The sequence below is a fragment of the Meleagris gallopavo genome, chromosome 5 (assembly GCF_905368555.1).
Source record: "Meleagris gallopavo chromosome 5, MGAL_WU_HG_1.1, whole genome shotgun sequence".
NCBI lineage: Eukaryota > Metazoa > Chordata > Aves > Galliformes > Phasianidae > Meleagris > Meleagris gallopavo.
This window is the reverse complement of record NC_139408.1, coordinates 6,077,521-6,095,816: the sequence shown is the minus strand read 5'-3', so window position 1 is coordinate 6,095,816 and position 18,296 is coordinate 6,077,521. Positions and strand designations below refer to the sequence as shown.

The 18,296-nt window shown below is 51.4% G+C and overlaps 1 protein-coding gene across 8 annotated transcripts in view; it reads left to right on the top strand.

Moving 5' to 3' along the window:
• The window catches only part of MYRF (myelin regulatory factor), a 42,578-nt gene that overhangs the window by 15,729 nt on the left and 8,553 nt on the right, over positions 1-18,296 (top strand). For 6 of the 8 annotated variants that reach the window (XR_014883841.1, XM_085226002.1, XM_085226004.1 and 3 more), the window contains exons 2-18: positions 216-303; positions 690-1,025; positions 3,605-3,666; positions 6,056-6,344; positions 6,565-6,737; positions 7,064-7,187; positions 12,521-12,716; positions 13,064-13,140; positions 13,402-13,512; positions 13,808-13,898; positions 15,115-15,315; positions 15,514-15,622; positions 15,894-16,003; positions 16,570-16,730; positions 17,282-17,354; positions 17,653-17,741; positions 18,054-18,122. Coding sequence is in view for 7 of the 8 variants with exons in the window: in XM_085226002.1 (XP_085082128.1) it covers positions 216-303; positions 690-1,025; positions 3,605-3,666; positions 6,056-6,344; positions 6,565-6,737; positions 7,064-7,187; positions 12,521-12,716; positions 13,064-13,140; positions 13,402-13,512; positions 13,808-13,898; positions 15,115-15,315; positions 15,514-15,622; positions 15,894-16,003; positions 16,570-16,730; positions 17,282-17,354; positions 17,653-17,741; positions 18,054-18,122 (2,359 nt within the window). In the remaining variant the exon portion in view is untranslated. The remainder of the gene's footprint in view (positions 1-215; positions 304-689; positions 1,026-3,604; positions 3,667-6,055; positions 6,345-6,564; positions 6,738-7,063; positions 7,188-12,520; positions 12,717-13,063; positions 13,141-13,401; positions 13,513-13,807; positions 13,899-15,114; positions 15,316-15,513; positions 15,623-15,893; positions 16,004-16,569; positions 16,731-17,281; positions 17,355-17,652; positions 17,742-18,053; positions 18,123-18,296) is intronic. The other 2 variants (XM_085226006.1, XM_085226005.1) reach the window with 1 other exon arrangement.

Here is an 18,296-nt window from a genome sequence, read left to right as displayed (position 1 = left end):
AAACCTGCTGCTTGGCTGGCCTGGTTTTGCACTGTCTGGTTTTGCACTGGGATACAGATGGCTATGGACCAGTGGTCCTTCTCAAACTGCAGGATCTGCTGATCTTATATTGGTTTTGACTCTGCGAAGGTCTTTGGTGGTGTTTCTGCTCTGCAACGCCTTTGCCTTTCATGTCCTTCTCACAGCTGTTGTTTCCATCTCCTCTATTCTCGCAGGCCATGACATTAATGGAGCTCTGGAGCCATCTAACATCGACACCAGCATCCTGGAGGAGTACATCAGCAAGGAGGACTCACCAGATATGTAAGTGGTTCCCTTGCTCCACAGCAGGAACTGTACTTGCTGTTGTTTTCTGTGGAGAAGCTCTGCAATGTGAGGAATCTTCAAATCACTGTGCCCTGTATGTTCCACTGTCCCTCCTAGAGTCCTCCTCTATAGGAGGTTGGTTTCCTGGGCACTTCTGGCCTTTACATCCTTACAGGTGGATTTTTCACCCTCTGGGATTGCATCATTCCCAGTGATCCAAGTGACCAACCTATGCACTCCTGCTGGTGCCACCACAATGCTGGCTGTTTCACTCCTCCTCTGGGTGTCCCAGTGCACCGTCCGTGTTGCTGAAGGGCTGGGTAGCGGGTGGAAAGTTCCACCTACCTGTCTTGCAGCTGAGGTTATCACCTTCTCTCTCTCAGCTGTTTCCCTGACATCTCTGCTTCATCTGGCTGTACACACCCCCAGCCCTCCAGCTCAGCCACCATCAGCACGCCTCTTCCCAGTTCCATCGGCATTGCTGGGCATGTGAACAACCCTGCTTCCAGTGGTTCCCTCCACCTTCCTCCCCCGGGCAGCCAGATCCCGATCCATCATGGTCCTCTCCTGGCCAACCCTTGCGGACCCAGCTATGGTGCTCACCTCAACTGCAATAACAACAATGGCATGGCGGTGCCCAAGGGCTACCTCAGTGGCCACTGCCTAAACAGCATGGTCCCTCCAATCAAATCGGAGCCCAAGGCCTCCTACGCACCTGGGTAAGTGGGGCTGGGGTGGCAGGACAAGGGCATGAGGTGAGACCAGCAATCCTCCAGGCTGGTAGGGCCTGGAGGGTAGAGGTGGCTTGTCCCATAGTGCCTTAACCATTGGCCGTGTCAGCCAGTGTTAAGCCCTGGCTTCACAGGGAGATGCTTTGTCACGAGTTTTCTGAAAAGTTGTTCAGTTTTGGTCTTGTCTGTGTGTGCTGAATTGGAGAGGATCAGTGACATCCCATGCATATACAGGGAGACACATGACAGATGCACATCTCCAAGTGCATGATGGGGCGGAGTATCGTCCTTTTCAAGAAGGAAGAGATGCAGAATAAGTCTGAGTAAGACTAAACTTACTTTCCAGGATGTTCCCTTGGCAACCCCAGGGGAAGATGTTAGCTAAGTTGGGCAAAAAACTGCATTTCTCTTGGCCTGATGTTTTAGATACTGAAGAGAAGAAAGATGTGGTGTCTGAGCTGGAGTTATACCCCTTCATAACTGGCTCTGGATGCAGCCCCAGTGAAGGGGAAGACAATAATCAAGTCTTAGTATTGCCGATGGACTCAACTGGATGACTGGGAGGAGAAATGATGAGGGAAATGGCGCTGGTGGGCTGGGAGGGCACAGCAACGTGGCAACGTTGACAGGGAGCACCACACAGAGAGCGCAGCCGAGCTGTGTGCCTTCTCCAGCAGATGATGGATGTAAGGGACGTGGAGGCCAGGAGTACCCCAGAACTGCTGCTCATCTTTACAAAGCTCCCTCTGGCTTTTCTCCCTCTGCTTTCTGCCCTCTAGTGTCGCCAGCAAGTACGGCATGGTGCTTCCCATGCTCACAGTCTACCAGCTTGCAGGAGGAATAATTGGATCTGTAATGTAGCTCCACTGGGATGACTTCGGCTTGGATGAACTGGAGAAGATCTTCAAGAATGTGACAACCTAAATAAAATCTGCCCTTATTTTATTCCCAGACTAGGAAGTTGCCATGTGTCCTAGGGGAAGCCATGCCCTAAAGCAGGGTGGGATGCTCTTCTGTGGCATCCCTTTCTTCTGCGTGCCTCTGGCGTTCTCCAGGATGTGAGAAGTCATGGGTAGGGTCATAGCTCTCCTCCATTCATAATCCAGGTCTGATTACTTGTCTGCTGGCTTCATCATCTTGAATTGCAGGAGGACAACAAATCCATCAAGGAGGCATCAGGAACTGCTATAGCTGAGGGAAGAGCTCATGTCATCATTTGGGGCTGTCATGGCGGTGATCAAGGCATTTGCCTGGGAATATGTGCTGCTTTGTCTGTGGTGGATCCTTGGCCTGGGATGTGGCTTCATGGCTGGACTCCACTGGGACCTGCTGGTCACTGCATATAGTGGAAGCAGGGTTCATAGCAAGTGCTTGCTGCTGGAGATGGAGGCCTTTTTGGGTGAAATGAACTAGGTTAGCTTTGCTCGCAGCATTTCTTCGGCATCCCAGAAGGACTTATTCCATGGCAGAAGCAATCTCAGTGTTGAACGCCCACAAACCCTGTCCATGGGCTGGGTGTGCCTGCATGACCTCCCTGCATAGCACCCATCTTTCTGCTCCAGTTGTCCCTGAATTGTCTCTGGTCATTCTGTTATAGCAGGAGCAGGCTTTGCAGAGTGCTGTGCTGCTGGAACATGGTGGGGACTGCCAAGGCAGTGGATACAAACAGGCAGACCTCCCTGGATATCCCACTGCTGGTGATTTGCACAGGAGTGGAGCACATTGCAAGTGCTTTCTCTAGAGCACAATCTCCCTGCCCACCCCTGCTGCAGCTTTGGCTTGCAGTGACCCCGCCTCAGTCTAGCTGGTAGCAGAGCCTCGATTCTTTCCATGCATATATTCTCCTGCAAAATATTACTAGAGAAGAACCAAAATCTGACATGAGCAAATCGTTCTCTTGTGTACCAGGACAGTGGAAGATTTACCCTGGCCTGAAGATATGTCTGGTGAGGAGGGGCTGGGAGAAAGAGAAGGAAATGTTGGTTCCAATGGATTTCCAAGGAGGGGCTTTGGGAATGGTGAAGAGCCCAGCTTCCAGTAAGAAAGGAAGCAAAGGTGACACTCTCTCTGTGGTTGCTATCCCCTAGCCCTGGTTGTGCAGCTGAGTGCCCAGTTCAGTTGCATTTTGCAGTTAGGACTGAATCTTCCCCTGGTGCCATTGGAGCAGAGGTAGAGTGATACAGCTGGCAGCTGTGGTGGTGCTCAGGTTCGTACAGGTCGCATAGCAGAGTGCAGCCCATGGGCTTCCCTGGTAGTGCTTTCTGCTCCCCTAGAATGCCCCATTTCTCCATGGTGAAGCACAAGGTCTTCGGAGAATGAATGTCTTTCTCTTCAACTCAAAGCTGCTGAGCTGGTGGGGAAGCCTCATAGGCAGGTTAGCAAAATACCTATCCCTGCTGCCAAAGTGTGGGCTGTGGGGAATGGTGAGAGCAATGCAGTCTCCATATGGTTGCTGGAGGTACTCAGGTCGATGGGCATCTTGTGGGACCATGCATTGCTCAAACTAGACCAGTTGATCCCATTGCTGGAAGCTGCTTTACAGTGCTTCCCTTCTGTTTTCTCTGCAGCACTTTACCCGACTCTCCCCCTGACTCTGGATCAGAAGCCTACTCCCCTCAGCAGGTGACTGGTAAGTGCTTTAAAGAAGAGAGGAAGGGGGGAAAATATATATATAATAAGGAAAACCCCAAGCCCAATATCCTCCCCCTCTTTGTTCTGTGAAAGTGGTTGGCTCTGCAGTCTTTATCAGACGGGAGAAAACAGGCAGCTGCAATACGTGGGGAGATTATCAGTTAGTAAATATCCCTGGACTGTCGCCTATTGTTCTCCTTCTGGTCTTTGCAAGGGGAGAGAGTGAGCAGGAGAGGGAACGGGAGGGAAGGAGAGATGTGAACCCACTCATACGGGGAGAAATCGGCAGCATGGCTTGTCCCTGGGAGGGTGGGATGTGGCACCTGGAGCCTGCCTGTCCTGCCCTGTGCCCTGTGTGAGCCAAAGGCAAGGAGAACATCCCTGAAATGGAACCCAGTTCGGGGAGACCAAGATGAGCCTTCCATTCAGCAGTAAGTTCCTTCCATGCCCTCCTCTCCCTTCTGAGCTGGGACTCCCCCTGCAAAGGGTGAGAGAGAGCCTGTCCCACCCCACGGTCACTGCCAGCTCCCCGGCTCCCTGCTGGGAAGCCACCAGCGTTGTGGTGACCTTCGCTGTGCTTTGCTGGAAGAAACTCCTTGGTGAGGAGGGAAGGTTGTCCTGGGCTCCCTTCCCCCTCACCAGCAGCACCCTCTTTCCCAAGCTCCAACCATTCCCCACCAGGAACAGCGCTTACTCTTTTTTTTTTTTTTTTTTTTTTTTGATGGAAGAGGTCAAGAGTTCTGTTTATCTTGCTAAAAAAAAATCCCTGGAATTCCTCCTGCCCCTTCCTTAAATATAACAAAGAGGCCGAGTTGCTCACTGAGGGGAGAGCTGCTCCAATGCGCTTCCAGCACTCTGCCTAGGGAGGAGAGGAGGCAGCAGGGAGCTCTTCAGGGCCCTACATGCAGCACATGTACTGGAGATGTTGAGAAAACCCATTCCTCGTAGTGCTCTGCAGGGCAGGGCACAAGGGCTGCCCTGCCAGCCCTGAGGCAGCCCTGAGTCTGTCTGTGCTTGTTGTCCAAGGGTGCTTGGGAAGCTCGCCTTCAGATTCTTATTTGATCACTGCATTTATTCATTTAGACTGTAGAATGGTGTGATTTTGCCAGAGAAATGTGTCCCAGGTGAAAAGTTTCTCCTCTTCCCACTGTTTGTTTTGGGATGCAGAGAGGATGGAGAAGATGGTGTAGATCAGTGCAATTCACCAGACTCCAATCTTTGCTTTCCACTCACATAGCATATGGCACATGCCCATTCGTTTCTACAAAACATAAAAATAAGCTGTTGAAATGGTGCCAACATTGACTCATCCTTGAGGTCCCTTCCAACTGGAGCCATTCTATGATTCTGTGATTTTCTGCTCCATCTGAGAGGAGCTTGCTTGAGTCTTGCCTTGCATCAACTTTCGTACCAATGTCTTTGGTTTCTATAGTAAATTTATGAATCCAGATTCCAGAAGTGTTTTGGTTTCAGCTGAAGCCCTCTACTATGCACTCACATTGCCACACATTGAACTGGTGTTGAGCTGGAGCCTAGGCAGCTGCAGAGGATTTGCATGCCTCTCCACCAGCATTTATTTTGATGGCAGTGTAGTCAAATCAACCCCAAGGATGGCATTTCTTTAGTATCCCATTCCACAGAGAAGAGGAGGAAGGTGGGATCATTTGAATGCTTCTTTTTGTTTATTTAAATGTAGAGGTCAAAGTTGCCTTCTGGCTCTGTGTTTCCAGGCACAGGCTTTGGGCAGGCCCCACTGTCGGATCTGTCATCCCACCACTCTTTCTTGATCCATGTAGTTCTTTAGTGATGCAGGAATGTTCATCAAATCATCAGGGTTGGAAGAGATTGGAAGAGACCTCTTAAGGCCATCAAATCCAACCCTCAACCCATTCCCACTGTGCCCACTGACCATGTCCCTCAGTGTCACATCTTCATGGTTCTTGAATGCCTCCAGGGACAGTGACTCTACAACCCCTTGGGCAGACTGTGCCAGTGCAACACCACTCTTTGCAAAGACATTTTTTCCTAAAATCCAGTCTGACCCTCCCCTGGCACAGCTTGAGGCCATCACCTCTAATCCTAACTTTCTGCCTGATGGTTCTTCCCTTTGAAAGGAATTACAGAGCTGACACCAGACAGAATTCCTTAAAACCAGGTTTTCACTACAGAACATGAGGATACCTAAGCTTTAGGAAATTTCAGGAGTGGTTGTAATCTTCCCTGTTGTCCCTCAGCCTGAGAACCTGTGTGCCCTTTGAGTTCTTTGAGTGAAGTTCAGTTCTGATGGCAGGGGAGTGCTCACTGGGAATTCCTCGTGGCTGGGCTTGGAGTGGAAGCTTAGAGCTCGTGGTGGTCTCACAGGCGTTCCTCTTTCTCTGTTGTTCAAGATCCTCACCTCCTTCGGACCATGACCCCTGAGAACATGTGCCATGTAATTCCCCCATCTCGCCTGGAGCATCCTCCGCCACCACCACCACCACCTCCTCCTCCCCCCCACCTGCAAGCCGTGCCCCCTCCTTCCCACCCGCATTACCCTGGCCTGCAGCGGGACCTGTACATGAAGACTGAACCCCTGATGCCACCCTATGGCATGGGGCAGGGCATAGCACCAGCTGACCTCCACCACACCCAGCAGTCGCAGATGCTGCACCAGCTTCTCCAGCAGCATGGAGCAGAGTAAGGCTACTGGACATTGGGATTTGGTGTGATTTCGGTTTGGGGGGATTCTGGGGAGGTGTTGAGGTGGGGGTGACCCAGGGGGGACACTCAAAGCTGGATGCTGGGGACAGAGGGGAAACAGATGTGGCTCAGTGCACGCCTGGCACAGAACTCGCTGTGGGCGGGTGGGCAGAAGGTGGTGATGTTGCAGGGTTGTCACCTCCCCGTTGTCCCACAGCCTCCCGGTGCACCCAGCCAAGAAAAGGAAGCACTCCGAGTCACCCCCAAGCACCCTTAGTGCACAGATGCTCAACGGGCTGATAAAGCAGGAGCCAGGCATGGGGTCTGTGCCACTCAACCCCGAAAGAGTTCCCACCCCTCCTTGGCACCAGCCAGGACCTCTCTCTCCAGGTAAGTAGTTTTCAGCCCTTTAATCCCTCCCCGGCATGCATACCTGGCAGTGCTGGGGGAGAGCGTGTGAGTTCCCAGGAGCAGGTCAGGGTCCAAACCTTGTGCCACTGCCGTGCCACTGCCATGCCCTGACAGTCAGGAGATGACTTGCTTCCTTATGCTTGTACCCAACTGAATGCTGCATCATAGAGTTATCGAATCATAGTATGAAGGGACCTCAAAGATCATCTAGTTCCAACCTCCTGCCATGGGCAGCGTTGCCACCTACTAGGTTGGACTTGACAGAGCCTTTTTGGAGTGTCTAAAAAATCTTTCTCCCTCTGCAGGCCTGATTCAGGATAATGACAGCTTGAATGGCTCCTACCTAGACCCCAACTACCAGTCTATAAAGTGGCAGCCACATCAGCAAAACAAGTGGGCAACTCTTTATGATGCCAACTATAAAGAACTGTGAGTAATTCATCCAGAATCACATCCAACCTTTCATTCAATGGACTTTTCATTCAAGGGCTGAGGTTCGGGAGATCCAATGTGTTGGACCTGCCTTGCCTTTTAACACCTGCTGACCTCTTCTTGCCTGCTGTGTGGTGAAGACACTCTCCCTTTGCCATTGGGAAAGTCATTTCTCTGTACTTCTATGTGAACGGTGGGGGATTAAGGAATAGGTCCGGTTCTGCAGGATTCAACAGTTCAGCAGCATTGGAGGCAGCCACTCAGACCTTGGGCTGCCACTGGGGGGTTCTTTTTGAAATACACCTTGTACCTGAGCACCATTTGGATGTGCAGCACACTTTCCCCCTGGCCAGGCTCCAGGGGTTTTAAAGCTCCAGGGTTTTAAAAGGTGTGTTAGGATTTCCAGGACAATGCATAGCAGGAATGACTGGGGATAATCTAGAGCCACTTCAGCACATGTTGAGAGCAGTGCAGAGAGGAGCCTGAGGAGGAGGAGTGGTTGGTGGATGGAGGAGAGGAGAGAAAGGAAGAGGGAAAGGTTGGAGGGAAGCTGGAAAACTAGGAGGGGTGGAGAGACCAGGAGCGCAGGCAGAGAGGAAAGCTGGGGTGGAGGATGGCAGAGTGTGAACAAGTCTCGTAGGAAACAGTGCTCAGGAGGAACCCACTCTGCATCCTCCCTACATTCCTCAGAGGTGACTGAGAGCAGGCAGGCAGCAGGCAGGCTTCCAGGAGCTAAGCAGACTGCCCTGTTTCCCTTCCTTCTCTTTCTGGATAGCCAGAGGCTGGTAGGGTCCTCCTGAGGGGCATGGAGGATGAAGTGCTCTGCTTGCGATGCCAGATAACCCAGGGCTGTCATCATAGCTTGCCCAGATGGTGCTCAAGGTAGGACAAGGACATGTGGCTTGAGAGCTCTGCAGAGACATGACTGACGGTTACTTCTTTGGTGACACCCTGCCATTTGCAAAGGCCGTATTTGTAGCTGTTTTCCTAACCACAGCAGGAGAGGCTTAAGTTGGGGAGGTGTTTGCTTCTGTTTTACCAAACTGTTTCCATAGTCCTCTGCAGACCTCTGCTTCAACTTTGTTTCCTCTGTGGTGTGAATCTTTTCTTTAGTGTGTTGTAGCCTGGCAGCTTCCCAGTGGGCTCCCTTTGCCAAACTGTTTTCTCATCTTTAGTGCTTGGTTTTCAGCCAGGGCCTGGACATCACTGGGCAGCTACGGCACTGAGCTTTTCCCACCTGATAAAGCCACCTTCCTGGTCCCAAGAGTGGCCTCTCATCTGCTATCAGTGCCAGCAGGAGTTTCCCTGTATGACAGAAGCACAAACACACCTTTTGTAGTCAGCAGGGTCCAATAAGCTCTGTACATGGCCTCACTTTTCTCTTTGACACAATGAGCCCTCCTTTGCCTTCCATCTCTCTGTTTACCCACGCTGGGTAAATGGTCTCTCACCTGAAACACGTCACAGCTCCTGTGACAGAGGTTTGTTGCATGCCTTGCTATTGCACAGGCACGCTAACACTGCACTGCAGTCATTGGAGTGCTGCAGAGTGCAGCTTTCAACTCCTACAAACCCAAGCCTAGACTACCACCTTCTTCAGCTCTGTGCTCGGGGTCACTTGCTAATACCTGCTTTTAGGATTTAGGGTGAAAGCCAGAGCAAACCTACTTTTGCTGCATTTAGGTCGTGGCCCAGTTGCGTAATGGCTGAATTCCTTCGAAATGGCTTCACTCAATTTTAGGAACTCATGTGTAGTTTGCTGTGGTGCTGGATTCAACCCAAAGAAAAGATGAAGGATTGATAAGCTGCATATTCTGCAGCACACAACCTCAGTGGTCTCTTCCCTCTTTGTGGCAGCTCAGCAGTCAGGTAGCTCCAGGAGAGTTTGTGCAAACTGAGACCACATCTCTTTCTAGGTAGGAGATCATTTAAATGGGTCTCTTGGTGTAGCACCGCACCAGAATAGAGCTGGGAAGAACTGCACAAGCTCAACTTTTTCTTCTCCTATAAAGGCTTTTTTTCCTTCTTTTTTTTTTTTTATTTTAGACAACCAATGTTTTAGCAGATAGGAGTCTCTTTCTTCCTTTTTGGTGTACTCAATAAATGAGTGTCTGTTTGAGATCTGTGAATACTTCCACATTAGTTTCCTCTGGGATCATTAAGCAAGAGCCAGCCCTTCCCAGCCTGTTTTAGCTGTCATGCACTTTATAGGTGCTGTTATAGTTTCCTGCCCCTAGGGGAAGCATATTTTCTCCCCTGTAATCCACGTGCCCACAACCTATTCACAGCCCCAGGAATCTGAATCATCTGAATCACCTGATTTTTTCCTACCCTTGCTCTCCAGACAAGAACAGAAAGGCATGTTAAGGAGAGAGGCTAAACCACGAGCCCATAGGAAACTGTTGAGTTTCTTATCCCAGTGTGGTTTCTCGTCATTCAAGAGCTTGCCAGCATTTCAGCAGTGACTGCTGCATCCAACAAGCAGCTGTGTGCCCTGTGCAGGAGTTTGAGTTCTCAAAAGCTGTAGGCCCACCTGGGTATATGATGAAAAACCTGCATCCAGAAACACAGTGAGTGTTTCTCCATGGAGTAAGACAAGTGCTTGCAGCTCCCATGGAGGCAGATTTCTCAGGTTCGTAGTGCTTGATCTTCCTCTTATTCTACCTCAGAGATGTGAGGAGGCCTTTTCTTCCATCATTTCCTACTTGTACTGCTCTTGGTGAAGGCACTGGTAGCCAGTACCAAAAGATTTTTTGTTCCTCAGATGTATCCTACCATGCCCTTCAGCCACTTCTCATTTACTACTGATCTGGGCTGTATCTCAGAGCCAGGCTCCTTCCCAGCTGTTGAGCTGGGCTCAGCATTCTCTCAGGGAGAATCTGAGCAAATTCTGCAGTTCCTGGGTAGCTTTTCTGCCTTCTGAGAGATGTGCCTGGTACCAGTGAACCTTGTCATAGGATGGTAACAGATTCCTTGTGCCCAGGGGCTGAAACCAGGAGAAGAGCGAAGGGAGCTGAGCTCTCCAGGCCTGCAGGTGTAGTTGTGGGACTGTAGTTTTCTTAGAAGCAGTTCGAGTTAAGGAAATTGAGGAGAGGACAGAGGGAGGAAAGAAGGACTTCTTTATGGATTGGAGTGGAGGTGCCTGGAAATCTGTGCCTTAGCATGCTTGGTTTATGTCTCAGGCTTTGGTTATGTCGGCTGAGGAATCTGTGTTGGTTGAAGGAGATCTAAGTCTCCAGATTAGTTTTATTGATAGTATGTTTTTCCTTGGCCTTTTGCACTGGTTTTGTGATTTCAGACTTGCTGAACCTTCAAAAAGGTTAGGTGGTTTCTAGCAGCGGTGCCAAAGAGGCCTGGAACCAGGCAGCTAACTAATTTACTCTCAGGAGCAGAAGTAATCCATCTCCCTGACAGTGCACTCTGATAAATGCCAGCAGGCTCCCTCCTCCCTCTCCCCAAGTATTTACAGTTTGAGGTAAGGCAGTTTGAGGGGAAGGCTAGCTCTGCAGTCTCTTCCCATCAAGCAAGCTTTTGGAAGCCTGGTTTGGAATAAGCAACCCTACAGCCAGCACCAACAGCTGCAGATCCCACAGGGGATAGAGAGCAGTGTGATGTGGTCCAGTCCTGAGTGTATTTCAGGTGCTGGTGGAGATGGGCTGAGATGGTGCTGGAAGCCTGGAAGGAGAACAAAGCATGAAATTACTGAGCAGACCTTGGCTGTGGGGCATTCCAGACGTGACGGCTTAGGAATGGTTGAACTAATGGGGAATCTGGAATAGGAAAGAGGTGGAGGAGAATTTCCTTCCATAAAGAAAACAGCTGATGGCATATGAACTTCCCTCTGACAATCCTGTTTTCTGCAACAGATCTAACTGCTGATCCCCTCATTATCAGAGACATTTTTGCTTGCATTGCCTTTCCCTTAGAGGATGAGAGCACTCCCCACTCCTGTAAGTGTGGATCCCAGCATGAGGAGTTGGTAACACCTGAAACCTCCTCTCCTCTGATCCTGGCCTTCCAAGACCTGCGTTAATCTGCTTTTGTCAGCGGGGCATTCTGCCCAAAATAATCCATTTGACCCTCGACCTTTTCTTCCTGATGCTTTGCCCTCTGGCCCTCACGCTCATTGGGAGCTAGCCTTGCTCTTGTGTCCCCAAGCCATTGGCTGCTGTTGTCACTGACCCCAGGAGCTACTCCTGCCTTCCCCAAACTCCGAGCACAGGGATGGGGTGGCAAAGACACACAGGTCCCCATGTTGGCTGCATTCCCCGTGGGTTAAGGTGAAAGCTAGGATGTGTGGCAGTGGAGATGCCCTCCAGTGCACCCCACATTGGGGGGCAACATTGGTCACAGCCTGAGTCCTTTGGGAGCTCAGGGAATGAGACTCAGCCTGACAGTCTTCCTGTGTTTTGGCATATGTTTAGCAGCCATCAGTTTGCATGATGTTAACCAGAGCACGGTTTGGAAGCAGATGTGTTTTGGAAGTACAACCTGCCTTCAAGTGGAAACAGCTGAGGTGGCAGAGGGGTGAAAACAGATGGGAAAAGGGTTCGTCCATCCCTGGGTGAGCACAGGGTCCTAGGGCCTGGTAAAGCTCTAGCTGCTGAGACCAGACCTTATGGCTAAGGCTGGGATGTGAGCAGCGGTAGAAGGGAATTCCTTTCGTGCTTCTGGACCAAGATAGTGTGCTCTGCTTCCACCATCTGGCTTGTGTTCAGGGTCTGCATAGTCCCTCAGGTGCAGGAGATGAGGAATTGCAAACCAGTGTTACTGGGCATGGGCCCCCATATCTTCTCCAACATTAACCCTCCTGTAGAAAAGTGCTCAGTGAGTTTTAAAGCTGATATCAGAGGCTAGGCTGAGCTGCTTTTTGCCTTCTGAGTATTTAACACAAAAATAAAGGGGGAAGGATTTTGGTCTTCTGCTGGAGATTCTCGATGGGCTGAGATGCATCCCAGGGCACCACCCACCAGATCTGAGTTCTTCAGTGGTGAGAGAAAAAGGGACTTGCTTAAAGGCCACATATTTCCCTCATTCCCATGGCAACCAGCCCATTAAGGAGATGGAGATTAAACCAACCCAGCTGGTGTGTATTGGCCAGGCAGCAGCATCCTCCTCCTCTCACTCAGACCTTGCTGATTCCCCAGGAACTAGGCGTGTTGGCAACATCAACAATGTGATGAGTAAAACCAATGGGCCTGTGGGATCCCTGGCCTCCGTGTTGCCACATGCCATGCCCCACAGACCCTGCACTGCCTCTGTAGCTGGGAGCTTAGGCCTCTCATGATATGCTCAGAGCTCTGGCCTAATGTCTGCTGCCTTTTCCACAGGCCCATGCTCACTTACCGCGTGGATGCTGACAAAGGATTCAACTTCTCTGTGGGCGACGATGCCTTTGTGTGCCAGAAGAAGAATCATTTCCAGGTCACAGTCTACATTGGCATGCTTGGAGATCCCAAGTATGTGAAGACCCCCGAGGGCCTGAAACCCTTAGAGTGCTTCTACCTGAAGCTGCACGGAGTGAAGGCAAGCAGGAGCCAAGCGAATGCAGCAGGGAGAACGGGAGCTGAGATCAGGCAACACCACATCTTTCATAAGCTGAGTTGTAGGGGTGTGTGCAGGAGAATGCTGAAGGTGATACTTGATCTTCAGCTCTTGAGATAGGACTCTAAGATGGATTCAATTGTCCCTGGGCATCCCCAGGGTTTCCTCTCGCTCTGAGAGGCATTTGGGAAGATCTGTTCACCCTCTGCCAGGGCCGCACCCAAGTTAGGCACTGCATGTTGGTTGGGCAGGAAGGGTTGGGAAGACAGTGGGAAGGGGAAAGTCTCGGCTTTCCACTCTTCATCACATCCCGAAATCTTTCTCTCCAGCTAGAGGCCCTGAACCAGTCCATCAACATTGAGCAGTCACAGTCTGACCGCAGCAAACGGCCCTTCAACCCTGTCACGTGAGTGTGGGCTGGGGAATAAGCAATAGCAGGGGTGGGTGGGGAAGGGGGTTTCATGGGAAGGCTCAGGATAGCACTGTGGGTAACACATCCTCCAGTTATACTGCCCACAGCAGAGTTTTTCTCTCTTTATGCTGCCCACTCCCTTTTGTGCCCAATTTGTAGCCCTACCATAGTGGAGCAGGACAGGAGATGGCCATTCCTCAAGGAGCCTCCTCTCCAGAAGCATCCTCATTTGCTCCTCTGTTTCCTCTTTAACAGGGTCAACCTTCCCCCAGAGCAGGTCACTAAGGTCACTGTGGGGCGGCTGCACTTCAGCGAGACCACGGCTAACAACATGAGGAAGAAAGGAAAACCCAACCCAGACCAGAGGTGAAGAGTAGGGACACCTTTACAAACTGTTCTGTGCACTCAGGGCCTGTGGATGTGCCAGCCCTTGCTTTGAGAAGCAACAGGTCCTCAAACAGATGGGCTGGCCATCTTTTTCTCACGGAGGAAAGGAGGTGTCTTCTGTGGCCACTGTGGTCTCCCCCATTCTACAAGGGGTTGTGGACAGGGGAGAGGGGATGTGTGCAGCTCTCTGTGACAGCCTGGTGCCATGTCCTTGAGGCAGATGCAGCTGTTTGCAGTGCAGGATGGCACCCTGACCTCTCTCCCCTCTTGACAGGTATTTCATGCTTGTGGTAGCCCTGCAGGCACATGCACAGAACCAGAACTACACACTTGCAGCCCACATCTCTGAGCGCATCATTGTCCGAGTAAGTCCTCCTCTCCTCCCATAGCCCTTTGCTGGATGAACTGGGCAGTTCTCCTGCACCTCTCTAGCTTTTCAGTGCTTTCCCCTCCCAGCCGTTTCTTCCCTTTTCCAACGCTGCCTTGCTTGCAGCTATCCTTGCCCATGGCTGTCCCTGTCCATGCCTGCATTCTCATTCCAGCCTTTCCACAAGCAAGAACTTGTTGCAGGACAGGGAAGGTGTCTCCTTGTCCTGACCTTGCACTGGTGCTTACGGTAGAGCTGCTGGGAGTGAGGGAATGGTGTTGTTAGGATTCCACAGCAGGGACAAGACCTCCAGGTGCAGAAAGACTGGGTGCCCTGCCATGGCTGCACTTCGTGCAGCAGCATTCAGATGGGAATGCAGAGCGGCAGGAAGAGGTAAGCATCATCCCCGGACTCTCCCAGGGCGCTTTTAATGAGTGTTTAGCTCTGTGGACTGAAGGTAGCAGGTAAAATGCAAAGAGAAGGACCTTGAAGTCTGCAGACTGATGTAAAAGGAATTGTGCAGCCTCCAGGATGCCCAGAACTGCAGGGAACTGCAGGCAGCCTGTGCTGCTCCATCCCAGCATGTTGCAGAACAGTGGGATTTGGGGGACTGTGGAGCCAGGAACAACAGCTGTGTCACTTATGGACTCCAGATGTCCTTGTGTTGAGTTGGAATTGTAAGAGCTCTGAGAACTGAGATAACCTAGCTTGAGAAAGCAAGGATATTCCTTTAGGGAAAGGAGCAGAGCAGGCGTAACCTTGGTTCCTGATGAAAGAGGCTTGATCAGGGCCAGCAGATGAATGGCAAGACTGCAAAAGCAGGCTGGGATTTGTTCCCAGAGCTGGCAGTGTATCCCTGTCCCTGCCACTTTCCTTTGTGTTGCTGCAAAGCTCTGTCTAACACCTTCACAGCCTTGCTTGTCCTTTGTTGTGCTGTCTGTCAGCTCCCTGCTGTCCCTGCTGTAGGGCAGGTGCTGTTGCAGCTCAGCCTTCAGGTGTTCCTAGAGGTGCATGAAGGCACCTCCACCAGGGTCCTGTGTCATGAGCTTTTAATCTCAGAAGTCCCCTCCAGCTTCTCAAGCCACTTCAATCAATCTGCCCCCATTTCAGCTGAGATCTTCCCCATCCCTGACTCCCATTTGCAGATCAAGGACACAGCTGTGTCATTGGGGTGCATCTGCTTATCTCTGCCTTTTTCTTCTGTCTCTTTCCAGGCCTCCAACCCTGGCCAGTTTGAGAGTGACAGCGATGTGCTCTGGCAGCGGGCTCAGCTCCCTGATACTGTGTTCCACCACGGTCGGGTGGGCATCAACACGGACCGCCCTGATGAAGCCCTCGTGGTCCATGGCAATGTGAAGGTGATGGGTTCCCTGATGCATCCATCAGATGTCCGAGTGAAGGAGGACATTCAGGAGGTAAGAGCTGAGCAAACCAGGCTGGGCTTCACTGACATGGCTCAGAGCAGGCCTCAGGGCCCTCTCACACACTGCCTCTTGCCCTTGGGACCTGTCATAAGGGTGAACCGTAGTGAGTTTTGCCATCTGGGGTCAGAGCAATGGGATGTAAGGAAGCAACATTCCACTTAGGAGATGCATGTCTCTGTTATGTCCCAGGTGGACACCACAGAGCAGCTGAAGAGGATCTCACGGATGCGGCTGGTGCACTACAACTACACACCTGAGTTTGCAGCTACGGTGGGCATCGACAACACCTCAGAGACAGGTATAGGCCCTTCATTGTGCTACCCTACTTGTGTCTGCAGTGCTGGAGCTGGGCTTGTTCAGCCTGTAGAAAGCTCTGGGGACACTTCACTGTGGCCTCCCATGGTTCCTCTGCTGAGACTCAGTGGTTTGTGGGCCTTTGATGAGCTCTGCCCAGGATAGAGTGTGCGCATTGTGCTGTCCTCAGCACAGAGAGCTCTTGTCAGAAGAAGAGCTGTGGCAGGAGGAGTGCTGCCCAGAGTCCTGAGAGCCACTGTGCCATTTCCACACAGGTGTCATTGCTCAAGAAGTGAAGGAGATCCTCCCTGAAGCAGTGAAGGACACTGGGAACCTGGTCTTTTCCAATGGGAAGACCCTGGAGAACTTCCTGGTGGTGAACAAGGTCAGTGGCAGCCTGAAGGGACAGGAAGGGCAGGGAAGCTGGAGAGGCTGTCAAATCTGGGTCAAGAGAGTTGTAGAGCTGGAACAGGGAAAGCGTGGAACAGGGAGTGCTCCTAAACCAGTACCATCCATATGAGTTTCAAACTTGGCTGGTCTTTCAAATGTCAGGAGCTGACCTGAGTTGACAGCAGACATCTGTAGGGAGGAGCTTGTGTGATGTTGTTGAACGTCGTCAGCATCTCCCTCAGGATAGGCTTCTTGTTGGCAGCCTCCTGCAGGGAGGCTCTTGGTCATAATCTCCTTTCTAGATAAGATAAGGTGGTTATGTCAAGATAACCAAGAGCATCTGGCTGCCTGAACTCACTGTAACCTGTGGCAGCCCTGTTTGCTGCTCTGGGTGTTGAGGGGATGGAGCTCACTGCCTCACTGCTCTCCCAAAGCTGCCAGCTCTCCTCAGCTCTCAGTGCCTAGAGTGAGAATGGCCAGGGCTGAACTTAGTGCATCAGGGATCCTTTGGTTTTTAAGAGAATCTCTCTCGTTCTTGCTGACTGACTTGTTCCATGGCAGGAGCGCATCTTCATGGAGAACGTGGGAGCTGTGAAGGAGCTGTGCAAGCTGACGGACAACCTAGAGACCCGCATCGATGAGCTGGAGAGATGGAGCCACAAGTTGGCCAAGCTCAAACGCCTTGACAGCATGAAGTCAACTGTGAGCTCTGGGGCATTCAGGTATGGGCATGCTGAGGGCAAGAGTCCAAAGGGCTCTTTTCATAGAACCATTAAGGCTGGAAAAGACTTTTTAGGATCACCAAGTCCATCATCAACCCATCCATGCCCACTAACCGTGCCCTCAGTGCCATATCCACACATTTCTTGAACACCTCCAGGGACCCCAGGCAGTCCTGAATGGCATCTCATTTTGGGAAAGATGAGAGGGGAGGATTGGAAGGGTATTGGCAGTTGTCTTTTGGTCTGGAGTTGTTTCAGAGAGCTGAGTCAACTCTGGCATCCACAAACCAACACTGTGCTCTCAAACCAACTCCCCCCCAAAATACTTTAAAATGGTCACCACATTTTTCCAAAGTTAGTGAGTGCCTTTCTCAGAGCAAAGAGTTTCCAAATTGTCTTACTGACCTATGCCAGCTTATGAAGGTTTGAGCAGAATTCAGGCTTTGTAACAGCACTGTGTCTGCCCCCTGGAGCAGGCTGGGTGGCAAGACTTTGTGACTGTCACTTCACACAGAGTTACCTTTTTGCCTGAGAACCTTTTCTTCTTGCAGCCAAACGGGAAGCCAGTTCAGCCGTGCAGGAAGCATGCCCCACAAAAAGAGGCCTCACAAAATAGCCAGCAAGGTAAGGGGCTGCTCCCAAACAAGCCTTGCTGTGTGGGGGAAGGTGGACTTTCTGGGAACAACATTCTGCATAGTTCTCCAGTGTTTTCCTGCACATGCTGCAGAGGGAGAAGCCCTGTCTCCTCCCATTTTCCTGATCTCTCCTTCCATTTTGTCTGTACCTAATGGAGGTGTTTTCTGGCTTTGCTCTGAGGGGGCTGGGGGCTCACAGGGGAGTAGGAGGAAAGCTTCGGATGTGATATGCTCAGAAGCAGAGAGGACCAGAGCCCTGAACTGAGCTTGGGATTTCTCTCTTGTAGTCGCCGTCGGTTGTCCCGGAGCAGGCCTGCATCAGTCAGCGCTTCCTGCAAGGCACCATCATTGCTTTGGTGATCATCATGGCCTTCAGGTGGGACCACACATCCAGGTCTCCCTCCCTCCATCTCATCAGCTTGGTTTAGGCTGCGCCAACCAAACTGGCAGATCTTTGAAGCACAGTTCCCAGGAGTGGTCTCTCTCCTTACTGCATCCTCAAGGCTTCCCAGCACCGTGGTAGGGAAGCATATCAGTGTCTGAGAACAAAGAGGTCCAGCTTATTCTGCCATCCACGGGGTGGTCAGTGGGCCTCCAGATCCATTCATGGACTGAAATCCTTTGGCAGCAGGTCAGCACCGTGCCATGTCCACTGCTCCATCCTCAGCCTGGACCTTTGTCTTTGCAGTGTGGTATCCATGTCCACGCTCTACGTGCTGAGCTTGCGTAGCGAGGAGGACCTTGTGGATATTGAAGGGTAGGTATCTCTGGACTCTGTGGGATGATTGTGGTGGCTGGGGCAGTCTAAGGCAAGAGGAGCAGCTGCTGTGGGGTTATTGACCACAGCTGTAAAACCAGTCAAATGCATCACGTGCCCAAGCCTTAAACTGTTTGCAGCAAAAAGTGAAGAGCAGAAGAAAAAGAAAACATG